Raw genomic sequence first — 16,940 nt, forward strand, 5'->3', positions numbered from 1 at the left:
TCGTCGAAAATTCGTTTGTCATGCGCTGTTGTTAAACAGCTTTTGTCCAGAACACCCTCCGGACGTGATTATCTGAAATCACGCGAATGCAGCACGACAGGCCTGAGCATCAGCCCGCGATTTTCAGCTGCTGTCACGTCGTAACGTTACCGAACATCGAGCAGCATTTTCGAGAACTGGCCGTGGCGAATGTCAGATGCCAAAAGCATACGTGGAAGTTTGACGCGTTCCCGACAAGCTTCGAGAACGGAAGTCACTCGAGAGGAACGAAGGTGCAAACGAAAATCCGACCTCTTCTCTACGTGCTCTGTTATTACGAATTCAAGAAACGAGCCGGTGAAAGCGGAGGAACAAATTTCTTCACGACTTTTCTTTCACTCTTTCTGTTTCGCTATTTCTGACCCTTCTCTTTCAGGCGAATCCCGAATGATTGCTTCTGGAATCTTTCTTCGTCAATGGAAATTCCAGGAAACTTTTTTTAACTTTGTAATATTCTTTTTTGGATTTTTATAATTTTAAGTGGAAAATTCGCAAAATTGTGAAATGTAAGTCTAACTAGTACAACAAAAATTTAGTAAAATCCCACATAGTCCAACAAAAATTGAGCACCTAGTGCAAACCCAAATACTCCAACAAAAATTCAGTATCCACTAAAATCCCACATATTCCAGCAACTGTTCAACAAAATCCAACATGTTCCAACAATAACTTAACATCCAATAACACCTCCAAATAACAAGCACCAAAAAATCACAATATTCAACAAAACTTAATCACGAAAGAAGCAAGGTTCAATAGCTTCGTGATTTACGCAAAGCTAGAAGAAACACCGCACAGGAAATTCCTCGCGCCGCGAGACTGGCTGACGTTTCGACGATCCAAATATAAAAGGGTTTGGTACAGAAGGAAATTCAGACGGGAGGCGGCGAGTTGAATAATTGGACCTCGTCGGGTTTTATTAAAACATCGCCAGCTCGACGGCCGGAATCGTGTGAAATGTGTGTATGCAACCATCGGTGATTTATACGAGTTATTTCGCGCTGGCGGTGTGCTCGTTACGCTATGCCAGCCAGATACGAAATGCAGCTACAGAAAATGAAAGGGCGGAGGCTTGTTCGTACAGGGTGACTCCGAGAACATAATTACGAACTTTCTTCCCATTTCTGACATTACTGGCTGTTACGTTCTTTGTACAACCTCGTAGTTTACAAGGTCAACCTTTTTTGCTGGCACATTTTGTGCATGAGTCTTGCATGTTAATATCTGGTTTTATACGGAAATAACTTGTCTTACAGAAATATCATATATACTGCTTTATATATGTTCATTATATTGTTTTACGTATGTGTCTTGATTAATATTTTGTTTTATATATGTGTGTCTTACCTAAGACATTAATATCTTGTTTTATGAGTAAATAACTTGTCTTGCAGATTAATATATTGTTTTATACATACATGTCTTGTCTTATACATAAATATCTTGTTTTATGAGTAAATAACTTGTCTTGCAGATTAATATATTGTTTTATACATACATGTCTTGTTTTATACATAAATATCTTGTTTTATGAGTAAATAACTTGTCTTGCAGATTAATATATTGTTTTATACATACATGTCTTGTCTTATACATAAATATCTTGTTTTATACTTAAAAGCTTGTCTTACAGATAAATATAACTCTATACATAAATTCCTTGTCTTATACATAAATATCTTGTCCTATACCTTGTTACATATCATATATCTTGTTTCATATACATATAAGTACATCATACACAAAATGTTATTATAAAACAAATTTCATAAAATGTTCTTATAAAACAAATTTCATAAAATGTTCTTATAAAATAAACTTCATAAAATGTTCTTATAAATTAAACTTCATAAAATGTTCTTATAAATTAAACTTCATAAAATGTTCTTATAAATTAAACTTCATAAAATGTTCTTATAAAATAAACTTCATAAAATGTTCTTATAAAACAAACTTCATAAAATGTTCTTATAAAATAAACTTCATAAAATGTTCTTATAAAATAAACTTCATAGAATGTTCTTATAAAATAAACTTCATAAAATCTTATTACAAAATGAACTTCATAAGACACTAAAAGTAGTTAATATTTTATAAAAGTAATTTTCAGACAGTTCTTTATACTTCACATTTTAAGTATGATCGACAATAATCATGTTTGATATCGTTTTCGATATTTGTTTAATTTTAATGATTTTAAGATCAGTATATCTCTTGTTCAATTTTAAACATGTTAAGAGTAGATACATTTTTTCTAGTTTATGTACAGAGGGTCCAGAGGGAACAGGTCGGAGATGTCGGCTTCCATTTCCGCGCGTTATCTCGTCGCTGAAATGGCGGCCAGCGCAGGTGACGCAGAATCGACATTAACCGCGCGACGAATCATTTCCGCGAGCACGATCGTCCGATCGAATTTCTGTCCGGCTAACGTGTATTTCGCCATTACAGCCTACTAACTTCGATCAACTTACGAGGCAACTCCGCCGATCATTTTCCGGTCTCGCCACGTGTGCAAACGCGTACCTATTTTCCATACTCTCCGGTATCCCGTTTAACATCAACAACCGAATGTGTGTACGTGTGCCGGCTGCGAGAGAGGTTATGGATGCGACCAGCGTGAAATCAAATTTCTAACGATCGAAACGATTCCGGGTGCACCGGCCACCCTATGAACACCATGAAAATCGTGATCAACAATCGCCGATATGACACGTCGCTATGGTTAAACCACCGGTATCATCCGTGGAAAATCGCCACGGTGAAAACAACGGTCGACAAATATCATTTTACCGACATTTTTCAATGGCGGATTTAACTGTTTGCTGATATCTTTTTTTTAACCGTAGAGCCGGCTTTTTGTGAAACGGAAATTTTTGTGTTGAGTTTGCTAGGATTTAGGTGTGTAGGTTTAGGTCTTTAAATTTTTGGGGATTTAGGTATTTGGGAAGTTTATAGATATGTAGATTCAAGGTTTAGTTAAAAGTTCTTGTGTTTTTATTTTTGAAATCTACAAATTTTTTACTCTTGAAATTTTGGAGGTTAGCAAGTTTGATGTCTTCAAATTCTTTCATTTTGAAGTTTTCGGATTTAGAAATTAAGTTCTGATATTTTCAAGTTCACAAGTTTGGTTTTCTGTGTCTAAATTTTATGACCAAGAAATATAGAAGTTTCAATATTTTTAAGCTCACAAAATCTCAAATGCTTTTAAAAATTCCTTAGAAGAATCTTTCAAGAGTCTACAACAGTCATCCAGAACTACGTGCAGAACATATTAAATTCCACTTAATATTATATTTCACTATTTCCTGAAACTTACCTTTCTCAAGAACCGATCAATCACGAAGAAAAACCCGATCGATTTACTATTGAAAACGAGAGAGAGGAAAAACGAGGAAAGTTAAAGCAAAGTAAAACGCAAGTTGAATCGACCTCGTGCGAACAAAGAATCCGTTGATCCAGACTCTCGATATATCCAAACAGCGGGTGCAACAAATTTCTCCTGTAAGGTTTGCGGAGGCCACAACAATGGCGCTCGATTCGACTTTATTTTCCTTTGACCACCTCGTCGATTACTGGTTAACCATAAATTCTTTCGTTTATGCAGTGACGTCTTTCGATCACTTTCGTTAATATTTCATTCACTCATAACCATTCGGAAGCAAAATTAATTTTTGCAATTTATTATTACTGGATTCAAGAAATTTTAATTGTTCATTTTGCTTATTTGGTAATAAATTTGTTTTAAATGTGTGATTTTTAATATTTGTGTTGTAGTATCTTTAACACGCGTGTTTTGTGACATGTGCACCTCATTGACTTGTCTTATAATATTTATATCTCAATAATTTGTTTTATATTTTTACCTTGAAAAATTGTCTTATATTTGTGCCTCGATACGTTGTCTTATATTTGTGCCTCAATAAACTGTCTTATAATATTTGTACCTCGATAAACTGTCTTATAATATTTGTACCTCGATAAATTGTCTTATAATAATTGTGCCTCAAAACTTGTCTTATAATAATTGTACCTCAAAACTTGTCTTATAATAATTGTACCTCAAAACTTGTCTTATAATAATTGTACCTCAAAACTTGTCTCATAATAATTGTACGTCAAAACTTGTCTTATAATAATTGTACCTCAAAACTTGTCGTATAATAATTGTACCTCAAAACTTGTCTCATAATAATTGTACGTCAAAACTTGTCTTATAATGATTGCACCTCAAAACTTGTCTTATAATATTTGCACTATAATAATTTTTCCTGTAATATTTACACCATAAAAGCTTGTCTCATATTTGCATCTCAAAAACATGTCCTATAATATTTACATCTCAATAACTCTTGTAATATGCGTCAAAACTTGTCTCATAGTATTTGTACTTTTAAAACTTGTCTTCTAATATCTGTACCTATAAAACTTCTCTTCTATCCATACTTTAAAACTTTCCTGATATACTTTCAAAACTAGTTACATAGTATTTGTACTTTTAAACTATCTGAAGATGTCTGATCAATCTCTACCTGATAAGTACTTAAGTACTTAGACCACTTCAACTTTGTCTTTCTTTTGTTTAACAAACTTTTATACAAGAATAGTACAGTGTCGTCGTAGGAAGAGTTTGACAGAAAAATAATTATCAATCATTTAAAGTTAATAAATCTTTTTTTGAAGAATAAAGAATAAAGATGAATGAAGACTAAAGAACTGTCCAAGTGCATATTCATCGAACGCAAAAGTTTAAGATAAAAAGTTAAAAGATGGTATTAGAGGGTGACCAAACGATCCATTAACTAATTTATTTCCGAGACAAATTTCATTCAGTCGCGGAGCGTGTAATCAGCGGTAGAGCCACGTCTGTCCTCTTTCCCGTGGCCGACCACTCTCGACCTACACCCTTTCCAACCCCAAAAGCCCTTTCTCATTTACCGGCGTGCTCTCGATGAATCCTCGAACTCAGACGGCATTGTCGTAATGCGGAAAGTTTGGGAATTGGATTCGAAGTTTTCTGAAAACACCGTACCAACGCTCGAACTGCCCGCTCGACGGGCACTGTCCTCCAATCGGAACGACCGAGACCGGTCGAAAACAATGACGCGGTTCGCACGATACACGACACGTTTAATTGCTACTCGATGCTAGCAAAACTTTCTGACACTTACGTAATTTTCCTCGGTTCGATTCGCTGTCCTGTTATTGGAAAATACACTTTGTGCATCTCCGTTATTTTGCTTGGTGTAATGGCTGAGTCCTAAAATCTCCAAATACCCAAATCTCAAAAGTCCCCACATTAACTCACCCTCTAATCCTAAAAATCATCAACCAAGTTTCTCTATTGACCGAAATATTTCCCCTAGGAAATCCCGATTTATTTCCAACTGCACCTATGGTCCCGATAAGAGAGAAACAAAACGGCGGGATTTATATAGAGGATACTAAACAACGGATAAATCGTCGCCAACGATCGTTGTGTTACGCGCGATTCGCGCAAATTCGATCCGCTTAATGCACCGAGATTCTAGCTAATAAATAATGGCAGCATTGTTTCGTCCGTTGCAGTCGATCGTAAAATCACGAGGAGACCAGTTCTGCAGCTGCATTATTTCGAGGGGTCGCGTGGATGGCCGTCGATATCGATCCAGCGAAATTTGTTTGACGCGATCAATTGTCCGTTGTCCATTGTCCTGTTCGCTTTGCTCAACATTTCTCTGGCCGCGTATTGATATACCTTGGAAAACACGCTAGTCCAATTGATTTCCCTTTCGCGAGGGGAATAATAATCGCATTTGCAGGATCATTCAATGTCCCATAGAATTATGCTCGATTCACATACCGATACGTGTTGCGTGTCGCAGCTGAAGATTCCGCTGGGTATTTTTCAGCGTTACGATACTGGCAATCGGTTGTCGATTCAATGTAGCGTCGTATTTGAGGACGGTATAATATTATAGGACAGTTTTTGCGGCGGAGATATTTGAGTTGGGTATTTGGAAATTTGCTGCTGGGGAATTTTGAGAGATGGGAGGTTGGACGTTTGGGAATCAGGAAATGTGGGGAATTTGGAAATTTGAGTTGGAAGAGGTTAGGTATTTGGAAATTTGCAGCTGGGGAATTTTGAGAGATGGGGGGGTTGAAGGTTTAGGAATCAGGTAATTTTTATGTGGGGAATTTGCACAGCTGGGAATTTGGAAATCTGAGTTGGAAGAGGTTAGGTATTTGGAAATTTGCAGCTGGGGAATTTTGAGAGATGGGAGGATTGAAGGTTTGGGAATCAGGAAATTTTTATGTGGAGAATTTTCACAGCTGGGAATTTGGATATTTGAGTTGGAAGAGGTTAGGTATTTGGAAATTTGCAGCTGGGGAATTTTGAGAGATGGGAGGATTGAATGTTTGGAAATCAAGAAATTTTTATGTGAGGAATTTTAAGAGGGAAGGTTGTACGTTTGGAAATCAGGAAATGTGGAGAATTTTCACAGCTGGGAATTTGGAAATTTGAGTTGGAAAAGGTTAGGTATTTGGAAATTTGCAGCTGGGGAATTTTGAGAGATATGAGGATTGAAGGTTTGGGAATCAGGAAATTTTTATGTGAGAAATTTTAAGAGGGGAGGTTGGATGCTTGGGAATCAGGAAATGTGAAGAATTTTCACAGCTGGGAATTAGAAAATTTAAGACTTTGGAATTGTCAGAAATTTCGAGTTTAAGGGATTTAGGAAATTCATCAGAAATTAGTAAATGTAGAAATTGGAGAATGCAAACTTAGAAAATTTAGAAATCTGCAAATATAAAAATTTCTCTAAAACTGAAACAAACAAACCGCAACTAGAAATAAAAAGTAACATTACAAAACATTGATCCTCCCTCTTAATATTTGTATCTAAACAATTTAACAATTCCCAGCAGAAATATATAATATCGGAAGATTAATCGCATCGAATTAAAGGATTATATCTCAGTTGCAGAGCAAACGTGTCAAGGACCTGCATTTTGGCCGCAGTGTCTATTTTTCTTTAGCGGATCGACGAGAATTTTAGGTCAGGAGCGTAATTGGTAGCGCGTCGGTGTCGAGTGCTTCTTTCGAGCCGAATATTAACGGGCTGCCATGACGGGAAATCTGGGATATATATCGGTGAAGAATTCGCTCTTCAGCTGCAAATAGAAATCGATAAACCATTACGAACCTCACGAAATCATTTCTCTATATTCTCGTTCAGTGAAAAATCTTATTTCACGTTACAAGAATTCCAAATGTTGATTGAAGTTCGGATAGTCGGGTATTCGGAAATGGGGGCGATTAAAGAGGTGGGTTGCAAGGATTTGAGGATTTAAAAAATTAGAAATTTGACATTTGATAATTTGGGAGGATTTTTATTTAGCAAAATTGAGAATTTGGGGAGGTGAGGGTTTGGAGATTTGACGATGTGGACATTTGGGTATTTAAGGATTTTGAGATTTAAGCAATTTAGGTATTCAGAAATTTGAAAATTTCCTTGATACTTAAAAGTTTGGACATTTAAGTATTTCTGAATGCAGTCATTTAGAAATTTGAAGATTTGGAAGTCAGACAATTTAAAAATAAAAACATCCATGAATTTAAAATTTTTATGAACTGTAATGGATTTGGAAATTTAAGAATTCAAAGATTGAGAATTAAAAATTTTATGCCTTCCGACCATTCAAAACCTCGAGAAAAGTGCAAACTTTAAAACTCAAACCACTCGTGTATTTAAAACTCAGCATCCGCGAAAACTCGAAACTGCAAAACCCTCATATTTTCGAATTTAAAAAATCTCTTCCCTTTTCCCGTATAAACTAAATCCCGGAATTCGTTTCAATGAATTTCATTCGTATAGGCCGAAAAAACTGAAACTAAAAAAAGAGTAAACGTTAACAGCACGAAGAACCATTCGGTACGCGTACTAAAGTTCCGGCGTAATTTAATTTTTAGCGAAACGAGGCTCGCAATCTCGCCGATATGAGGAAAGCTCGGCCAGCCATTTGTTTCATATGCACTCGAAAAAAGCGAACTCGGCCCAAGCCGTGCAACGATAATTCCCGTTCGAAGAGTTCATCCCGTTTCAGCATCGTGAAAAGGGCTCGTTGTGCCTGGGGAGTATTATACCGGGGCCAGGGTTTAAGTAGCTTCATAAATTACGTCACTTTTACGGCGAGATTACCTAATCCGCAGGGGGTGGCTTTCGCCTCTCTTGAAAGGCAGCTTTCGCCATGGACCACCGTTCCGAGCTTGCATTGCTCAACAAAGCGACACATCGGATCAAACAATTTTCGCACCGATGTATGATTTCATTTTTTAGGGATCCTACAAATCTACAATTCCTAGGAATTGTAATAAAAACAAGCTTTGCTGTTTTATATGTTTATGTTTTATATGGTGTCCCTTTGTTTTTATTAATCTTTTCAATTTTCTTCAAATTATTTGTTTTTTCGCATTCATTTTTACTCGTTCGTAGTAAAGTAATACAATGAATTTTAAGTATTCATTTGCAATTTTATTTTAAAATTATTATTTCAATTGTTAGTTTTACAATTATGAATTAAAGTAATGACATGAATTTTAGATTTGCATCATTTATTTGGAGTCAAAATAATTTTGCATAATGACTATATGAATAACAGTTACATTGACTGGTACTTAAAATGTAAAAGCCATCATAAGAAGTTACATAATGCTAATGACTTTTGTAAAGCAAAATGGTCAGCATTCTTTGAATACTACTAGCAAATAGATTATGAATTAAAGTAATGTCATGAATTTTATTCTTGCTTCATTTATTTGGAATCAAAATAATTTTGCATCATGTCTATACAAATAACAGTTACATTGACTGGTACTTAAAATGTAAAAGCCATCATAAGAAGTTACATAATGCTAATGACTTTTGTAAAGCAAAATGGTCAGCATTCTTTGAATACAACTAGCAAATAGATTGTGAGGTAAAGTAATGTCATGAATTTTATTCTTGCTTCATTTTGTTTGGAGTCAAAATAATTTTGCATTATGTCTATACAAATATCAGTTACCTTGATAGATACTTAAAATGTAGAAAGTATCATAAGAAATTATATAATGCTAATGACTTTTGTAAAGCAAAATGGTTAGCATTCTTTGAATACTAGTAACAAATACATTATGAAGTAAAGTAATGTCATTAATTTTATTCTTGCTTCATTTTGTTTGGAGTCAAAATAATTTTGCATCATGTCTATACAAATATCAATTACCTTGATAGATACTTAAAATGTAAAAACCATCATAAGAAGTTACATAATGCTAATGACTTTTGTAAAGCAAAATGGTCAACATTCTTTGAATACTACTAGCAAATAGATTGTGAGGTACAGTAATGTCATGAATTTTATTCTTGCTTCATTTTGTTCGGAATCAAAATAATTTTGCATCATGTCCATACAAATATCAGTTACCTTGACAGATACTTAAAATGTAAAAATTATTATAAGAAATTTTATAATGCTAATGACTTGCAAAGCAAAATGCCAGTTACTTTAATTGGTATTAAAAATGTAAAAAGTATCACAAGTTTCATAATGCTGATGACTTTTGCAAAGTAAAATGCCAGTTACTTTAGTTGGTATTCAAAATGTAAAAAGTATCATAAGTTTCATAATGCTGATGACTTTTGCAAAGCAAAATGGCAGTCACTTTGACTGATACTTAAAAAGTAAAAGTTTCATAACGTTAATGATGTTTGCAAAGCAAAATACCAATTACATTAAAAAGTATCACAAGAAGTTTCACAATGCTAACTAGAATAATAAACGACAGTCGAAAAGGAGTACAAAGAAAAGAAACATATTGGAACGGAAATCGAGCACCGTAATGGCTGCCACGAACACGTTGCAAACGGACGGCGGGAAACAGAGAATTTAAGTATAATACGAAACGGTATTTTGCGCGGGACGTTAAAGCTGAACGAATATCGTACACGGTGCTCGGCGTTTTATCGTCTCCTGGAATGTCTACATCCTTGGCGAGCTGAATGTGCGCCGTTCTATACATCGGTACCGGAACGCTGGCGCCTCGTACTTTTCGAGATTACCATCATAATACAAGCTAGAAAGAACCACCGGCGCATTAAGCATCAATTCCCTATGCACTTCGTGTGCAGGCTTACCTGCGAAACCTGTGTCTCGGATCGCGCTCTGGGGAGTTTCAGGATGATTCACTTGCGAGGAACTCGGTGTCCTGCTTTTCCGGAAAGTGAATCGGAGAATAGTTATTTTATCTTTTGGAATGATGGAAGGTATTTCGTGACGATTTTGTTAAGATTGAAATATTAATTTTATTATAATTTTTTTAGGATAATATGTCATGATCTGTACTTGAGCTTCATTGTAATCTGAAGGTTTATGAGCAATTAGTTTTTATTGATGTACAAATTTTATTTATTTAGTTTCGTCACTGTATGTCTATTCTATACATTATTGTACTAATATGTTGGTACAATTGCTGTTATTTAATATTTCAAAAATTTGTTATTTAATATCTAATGTTATGAAATGTCCTGTATTAAATACAGATACAATTTTTCGTTAATTTTCATTTACAATATATATTATAAATTTCTATTATATATCACAGTTTCAGTCATAAATACTTATGACTTCAGTCATAAATACTGTATTTTATAAAAAAACAATTTATACACATATTTTAAGAATAACCTAATTAAACTTGACTGAATAAATTACCTTGACAAATCGCCTATAATTATACTTGTTAACCAGTAAAACAGATCAACCTCACCCAATAAAATTAAACAGAAATTAAATAATAAGCGTAATAAATAATAATTCTAAATCAATAGATATCGATCAAATTCACGGTTGAACGCAGATTCTAGCCAAAAATAGTTCTGCACCGATGGGGCGTTAATAAGCTTTCGTTATCGCTTTTCGAGCCAGCGATCTCGAATCGGCACCGAGCGATTAAAAAATGCAAGCAAACGAAAGAAATGAAGGTGACGGGCAGAAAGGGCGACGTTACAGGATCATGAAAGAAACCAGCCCTGAGCGATTTTCATACAAATTCCCGAGCAGCCGGTAATCATAGGAAAATTAAGGTCATCCATCACCCACGGGGCTCATTCTATTCCACCGGCTCACTTAATAGTATTCTGCTGAGCGACGTAATTTCACTCCGCGCGTATGCGAACCGAGAAACCTGAAGAAAGATCGACGGAAACGCGCCTTAACGTTTCAACCAAAATTTACGGGTCTGCGATAAATATTTGAATATATTGCCTTCTGTAAGCGGTGTCCCTGCATTGAAATGCGGAGGTTTTTACAAGAATTTATGATCGGTTTGTGAAATGGTTAGACTTTGTATACAGGTGCAAGACTGTTTCTTTGAATCAAAGACTGCATTTCTAGATTGCGTTTGACTTCAGAATTCAATGATTTGTAAAGAACAATTATTTTAATGCGTCTTGTACGCCTGAAGATACGTGTTGATGCAAAGCTGCAAGTAGAATAGACGTACATATGAGTAGACGTGTTGGAGGTGCTCAGAAGGATGAATAAGTTAGTATATTCCTAGAACAGCAATTTCTTTACGGTAGAAAGGTTTTTGAAGAAGCCTCTGTCTTCATATAAGCCTTTGTATGTCACATATGTATGTCACATATGCATGTTACGAGACTCTATGTGAAGTACATGTGTGCATGATGATACGTGATGTAGATATCAGAATGCACTGCTTGAACCGTATTTCAGTGCAAAGTAATACACAAGTTCATATATGAACTCAACAATTTTTATTACATATGTTTTCACGTATGTCCACAAAATAAATATGCACATGTATCTCACGTGTATCTAACTTAATACTGAACGAGTACATATGCACGATTTTGCATCTGATGTACATTCCCGTTCGTTAAGCAGCCTAACTTGAGCAATATCACATGTGTCTCCACGTATGCGTGCAACATAGGTGTACATATATGTAGCTGTAATATACCACGTGTGTAACCAGCTTAATACTAAACAAGTACATATGAAGTACATGTATCATGTAGCTATCTCATTTCTGTTTGTTTAACCCAAACATATTCCAACTTGAGTAACATCATCATATGTGTTCACGTATGTGACATGAGTATACATGTATCTCATGTGTGCAGGCCGCGAGCTGGCTTAATACTAGACAGGTAGATGTTCATGCAGTTGTTTCAGATTCTTGTTTATTTCATCTGAATGTAGGGTAACTTGAACAACATCATGTGTGCCCATGTATGCAAGTATACATGTATCTCATATGTGTAGCCACGTGAGCTGGCTTAATACTAGATAGGTAGACGTTCATGCAGTTATTTCACATTGCTGTTTATTTCATCTAAACATTACCTAGCTTGAACAACATCATCATATGTGTCTATGTATGTAACATATATGTGTGCAAGTTTACATGTATCTCATGTGTGTAGTCATATGAGCTGGCTTAATACTAGGTAGACGTTCATACAGTTATTTGACATTGCTGTTTATTTCATCTAAACATTACCTAGCTTGAACAACATCATCATATGTGTCTATGTATGTAACATATATGTGTGCAAGTATACATGTATCTCATATGTGTAGCCACGTGAGCTGGCTTAATACTAGATAAGTAGACGTTCATGCAGTTATTGTACATTCCTGTTTAGTTCATCTGAACGCAGCCTAACTTGAACAACATCATATATGTCCACATATGGCTGTCAGATAAGTATCCCTAGTACATATATGTACATGTATCTCCATGTGCGGCTCAATACTAAACGAATACGTCCTCTCAACTGTCCAACATTCCCGTTCATTTAATCTAAACTCCTTACAATATCTTTCGCAACAAGCACCCGCCATTTCTTCCGTCCATTCCGCTAACGGGCAAACTTGAAGGGTGTTTTTCGTATTTTCCATGAGTCTATTCGCACGGCGCTTTTAGTCAGACTACGACAAGGGAGCCGGTGATAAATCGTTCAAGTTTGAAAAATAAAGCGGCCAGAACGAAAGAAGGATGACCGTAATGAACGGCCCGGTGAATGCCGAATGTTTGCGCTTCCACACCGAGGAAACTTTACTAACAGGCGCCGAATACACTCCGGACTTCATGACCGTTTATTAAGCTTTCCTGCACCTTTCTTTTACCATAGAATCGAGAAGAAAGCGGCGAAAGCACCAGGCAATAATTTGCGAAATTATCGCTGCAACGTTACTTTCCTAGCAGTTTTTCAGCGAAACAGCTTCAACGGGCTAAGTGCTGCTGCGCGAGCCGTGATACATCGAGGCCTTACGGCGATGAACGTCAGATTGTGGTTATCTATGGCCAGCTGCACGAAAGCAAGTATCGAAAAGCCATAATGCGTATTCCTATAGCTTATCGAGTTCGCCGGAAATTATTGTTGTTCGTACAATGGCTGAAAGTTTCGACGGACGGTTATTTTCAACTTACTCAAATATGGAGTCGCGGTAAATTCCTGGTCATCGATATGCACCTCTCACTATTTGACACGATGGTAGAATAGGAATGAAGAAAATAGTTGGACTATGGAATAGTAAGTTGGACTAGTAAATAAGGGTGGAATTGGAACATTGTGATCAGATTTTCAAAAATTTTCTTCTCTTGATTTCTGCGATCGATTAAAAGCGTTCGACGTGGGCTCGAAAATTTATTTCACGTCTCTTATAATGCGCGACCAGTTCAGGATGATGGACGGAAACTGCTCAAGCTCAAAGCACTTCGGTACGCGGCTTGCATTCGCGTTCTAAGCTCTACTTAGACTTTGGAACGAAGAAAAGAGCGATGGGTGGGGCGGAAAAATTGTCAGAACTTTTGCGGAGCTTGTCGAAGGCCTTTTTCGCTCGCGAACTTCGTCCGCTATCTTGGTCGATGGGGGTGGACGAGGGTGATTCGGTAGACGCCATCAGAAACAGTAATTTTTCTCTACAGATAGATAGCTCGGTACAGTCGAGAGCAAATCTATGTTTCTGTTCGAAAATGGTAATTTAGGAGTTTGGCAATCTAGAAATTCGATAATTTAGAAATTGAGATTTGAACAAATGTCATAATTCACTCAAACTTCAGTGACATAGGGATATTCTTAAAACTTTAATGAATGTCATAGAGAATTTATACAAATATTTTTCTTCAAACGTATTAATTAATACGTATATTTTGTCCGTCATAAAATATCAAAGTTATCTTAAATCGATGTAATTAATAAATTCTCAAATTCTTCAATCCCAATTTAATATGACAACGAAAAATATTTAATATCTGCGTATCGAAACTCATTTCCCGTAATACGTTTCCCACATGTACATTTCACACATGTGTAAATAATTAAAAAATCTTGTACCGCGTTATTCATTCGATACAGAAACACGGTAATACATCAAACAATGTTACGAATATCCTTTGTTATCTAGATATTGAAAATGGTTTCGTTAATGTAATAACGTGATAAAATCCGTTAAAAACGATGTTCGCGCACGTGGTCAGTAACATTAATCAAAAATATTTTTTAATCACTAGGAACGAACGGATAGTATTCTTCTTTTGTTTCGTTCTTTTAATTAAATTAACATTGTTCGGGACGGTGTCGTGGGTAAAATACGTTTCGTCAGTCCGAAAATTGTTATTGTGATAAATCTCGTTCGGAATTCGTTCTAGCGGATTTTTTTCATGCGTAAAACAATCCATTTCTCGTTGCACGTGCCACTTGATATGGAAGCCGTAACAACAAATGGAAAAAACATGGTCGGTGTTCGGCGATGGTGTCCAAGCTTCATTATTTAGAGTACATTCGATCGATTCTGGTGGACCAACAACCAGCAAATACTGATTCTACATTGTATCGTTAACGAGACGCTTCTGCTTGAAGATGACACCTTTTGCTTATTCTTTGATTGTTAATAAATATGTTAATGTAGGGCTTGTTAACTATTTTAGTAGTTTGGGCTCTGTAGATAGTTTTTTGATTGGTAGATATTATAATTTATAAGTTTTCAAATTTATGTACTTTCAATTTTTCAATTTTTCAATTTTTCAATTTTTCAATTTTTCAGTTTTTCAATTTTTCAATTTTTCAATTTTTTAATTTTTCAGTTGTTCAATTTTTCAATTTTTCAATTTTTCAAATCTTCAATTTTGCAACTCTTCAATTTTTCAACTTTTCAATTTTTCAACTCTTCAATTTTTCAACTCTTCAATTTTCAACTTCATTTTTTCAACTCTTCAATTTTGCAACTCTTCAATTTTTCAACTCTTCAATTTTTCAAATCTTCAATTTTTCAAATCTTCAATTTTGCAACTCTTCAATTTTTCAACTTTTCAATTTTTCAACTCTTCAATTTTTCAACTCTTCAATTTTCAACTTCATTTTTTCAACTCTTCAATTTTGCAACTCTTCAATTTTTCAACTCTTCAATTTTTCAACTCTTCAATTTTCAACTCTTCATTTTTTCAACTCTTCAATTTTGCAACTCTTCAATTTTTCAACTCTTCATTTTTTCAACTCTTCATTTTTTCAACTCTTCAATTTTGCAACTCTTCATTTTTTCAACTCTTCAATTTTGCAACTCTTCAATTTTTCAAATCTTCAATTTTGCAACTCTTCAATTTTTCAATTTTTCAAGTCTTCAATTTTTCAAGTCTTCAATTTTTCAACTCTTCAATTTTTCAACTCTTCAATTCTTCCATTTTTCAGTTCTTCAATTTTTCAAATTTTCAATTTTTCAACTCTTCAATTCTTCCATTTTTCAATTCCTCAATTTTTCAAATTTTCAATTTTTCAACTCTTCAATTCTTCCATTTTTCAGTTCTTCAATTTTACAATTCTTCCATTTTTCAATTCCTCAATTTTTCAATTCTTCAATTAACCTCTTACACTATTTTAACGAGTCTGGCTCGTGACGCACTCATACCTCGGCTATGACCAATTTTACTCGAATTTTCAATACATTTCAATTTGGAGTTCAACTATAATTTGCATAGTCAACTACTGCATGATACCACATTGACATAACATTTTAAGTTTCTGTGTCTGTTTTCATGTTATGGCTAAAATTAGTCAGTTTTGACTGACGCACTTGACAAAAACATCATAGTGCAAGGGGTTAAATAAATAAATTCTCTATGACACATAAAGCTTGAATAAATTCCCAACAAAATGTATAAAAGATTTGAATAAATGACATTTATTAAAAAACGAAGTCGCGTCATATTTTTTAAAATATAAACTCCTAACAGATTTATGAGAATATGAAGTAGCCACATTTCAGTAAATCCCAAAGATCCCATAATATTTATTAAGGTATAAAGTTACTTACGCTGTGCCATTATGTCGTCCAATGGAGATTAATCGATATATTTGCAGCTCGACCCGTTGTCCAGTGTCAGGCACGAACCTGTAGGTACATCTGGAGGGTCCTTTAAGGGAGGGCGACTTTATTTGTCCGAAACCGCGATCCGATTTGCTGAACAACTGTCTGCTGTCCAACGTAATGTTGCACACTGAAACACGTAAAATAGAACAATGCATGAAACCCGGTGAAACGAGAAATTCCGGAACCCAAAAGATTGAACAATTTCGAGCTATCCATTTTAGATTTATCCAATTACGGGGCAATAAATTATTCGCGGTTAATATTATCGACCACCGCGATAATCCGGCCCAGATTAAGCGTAATAGTAACGGAAATAATGTTTTACCGCTCGATTGAAATGCGGCATCGCTAAATTGTTTGCCACCCTTCTATTCGGCCCGCGTATAATTAATAGATTCGTTCGACCGGACGAGTGATTCGATTCGACAGCTGTGGTCTTTAAACTCGTCTAATCTATGTGAAACTTGCTTTTCACGATGGTTTTT

General features: G+C 35.3%; 1 protein-coding gene across 4 annotated transcripts in view; it reads right to left on the bottom strand.

The window, feature by feature from the left end:
* The window catches only part of LOC100877900 (uncharacterized), a 487,744-nt gene that overhangs the window by 164,640 nt on the left and 306,164 nt on the right, over positions 1-16,940 (bottom strand). For all 4 annotated transcript variants that reach the window (XM_076538517.1, XM_076538520.1, XM_076538519.1 and 1 more), the window contains one exon: positions 16,399-16,582. In XM_076538517.1, coding sequence (XP_076394632.1) covers positions 16,399-16,582 — 184 coding nt within the window. The remainder of the gene's footprint in view (positions 1-16,398; positions 16,583-16,940) is intronic.

The sequence above is a fragment of the Megachile rotundata genome, chromosome 12 (genome assembly GCF_050947335.1).
Source record: "Megachile rotundata isolate GNS110a chromosome 12, iyMegRotu1, whole genome shotgun sequence".
In the NCBI taxonomy this organism is placed as follows: Eukaryota; Metazoa; Arthropoda; class Insecta; order Hymenoptera; family Megachilidae; genus Megachile; species Megachile rotundata.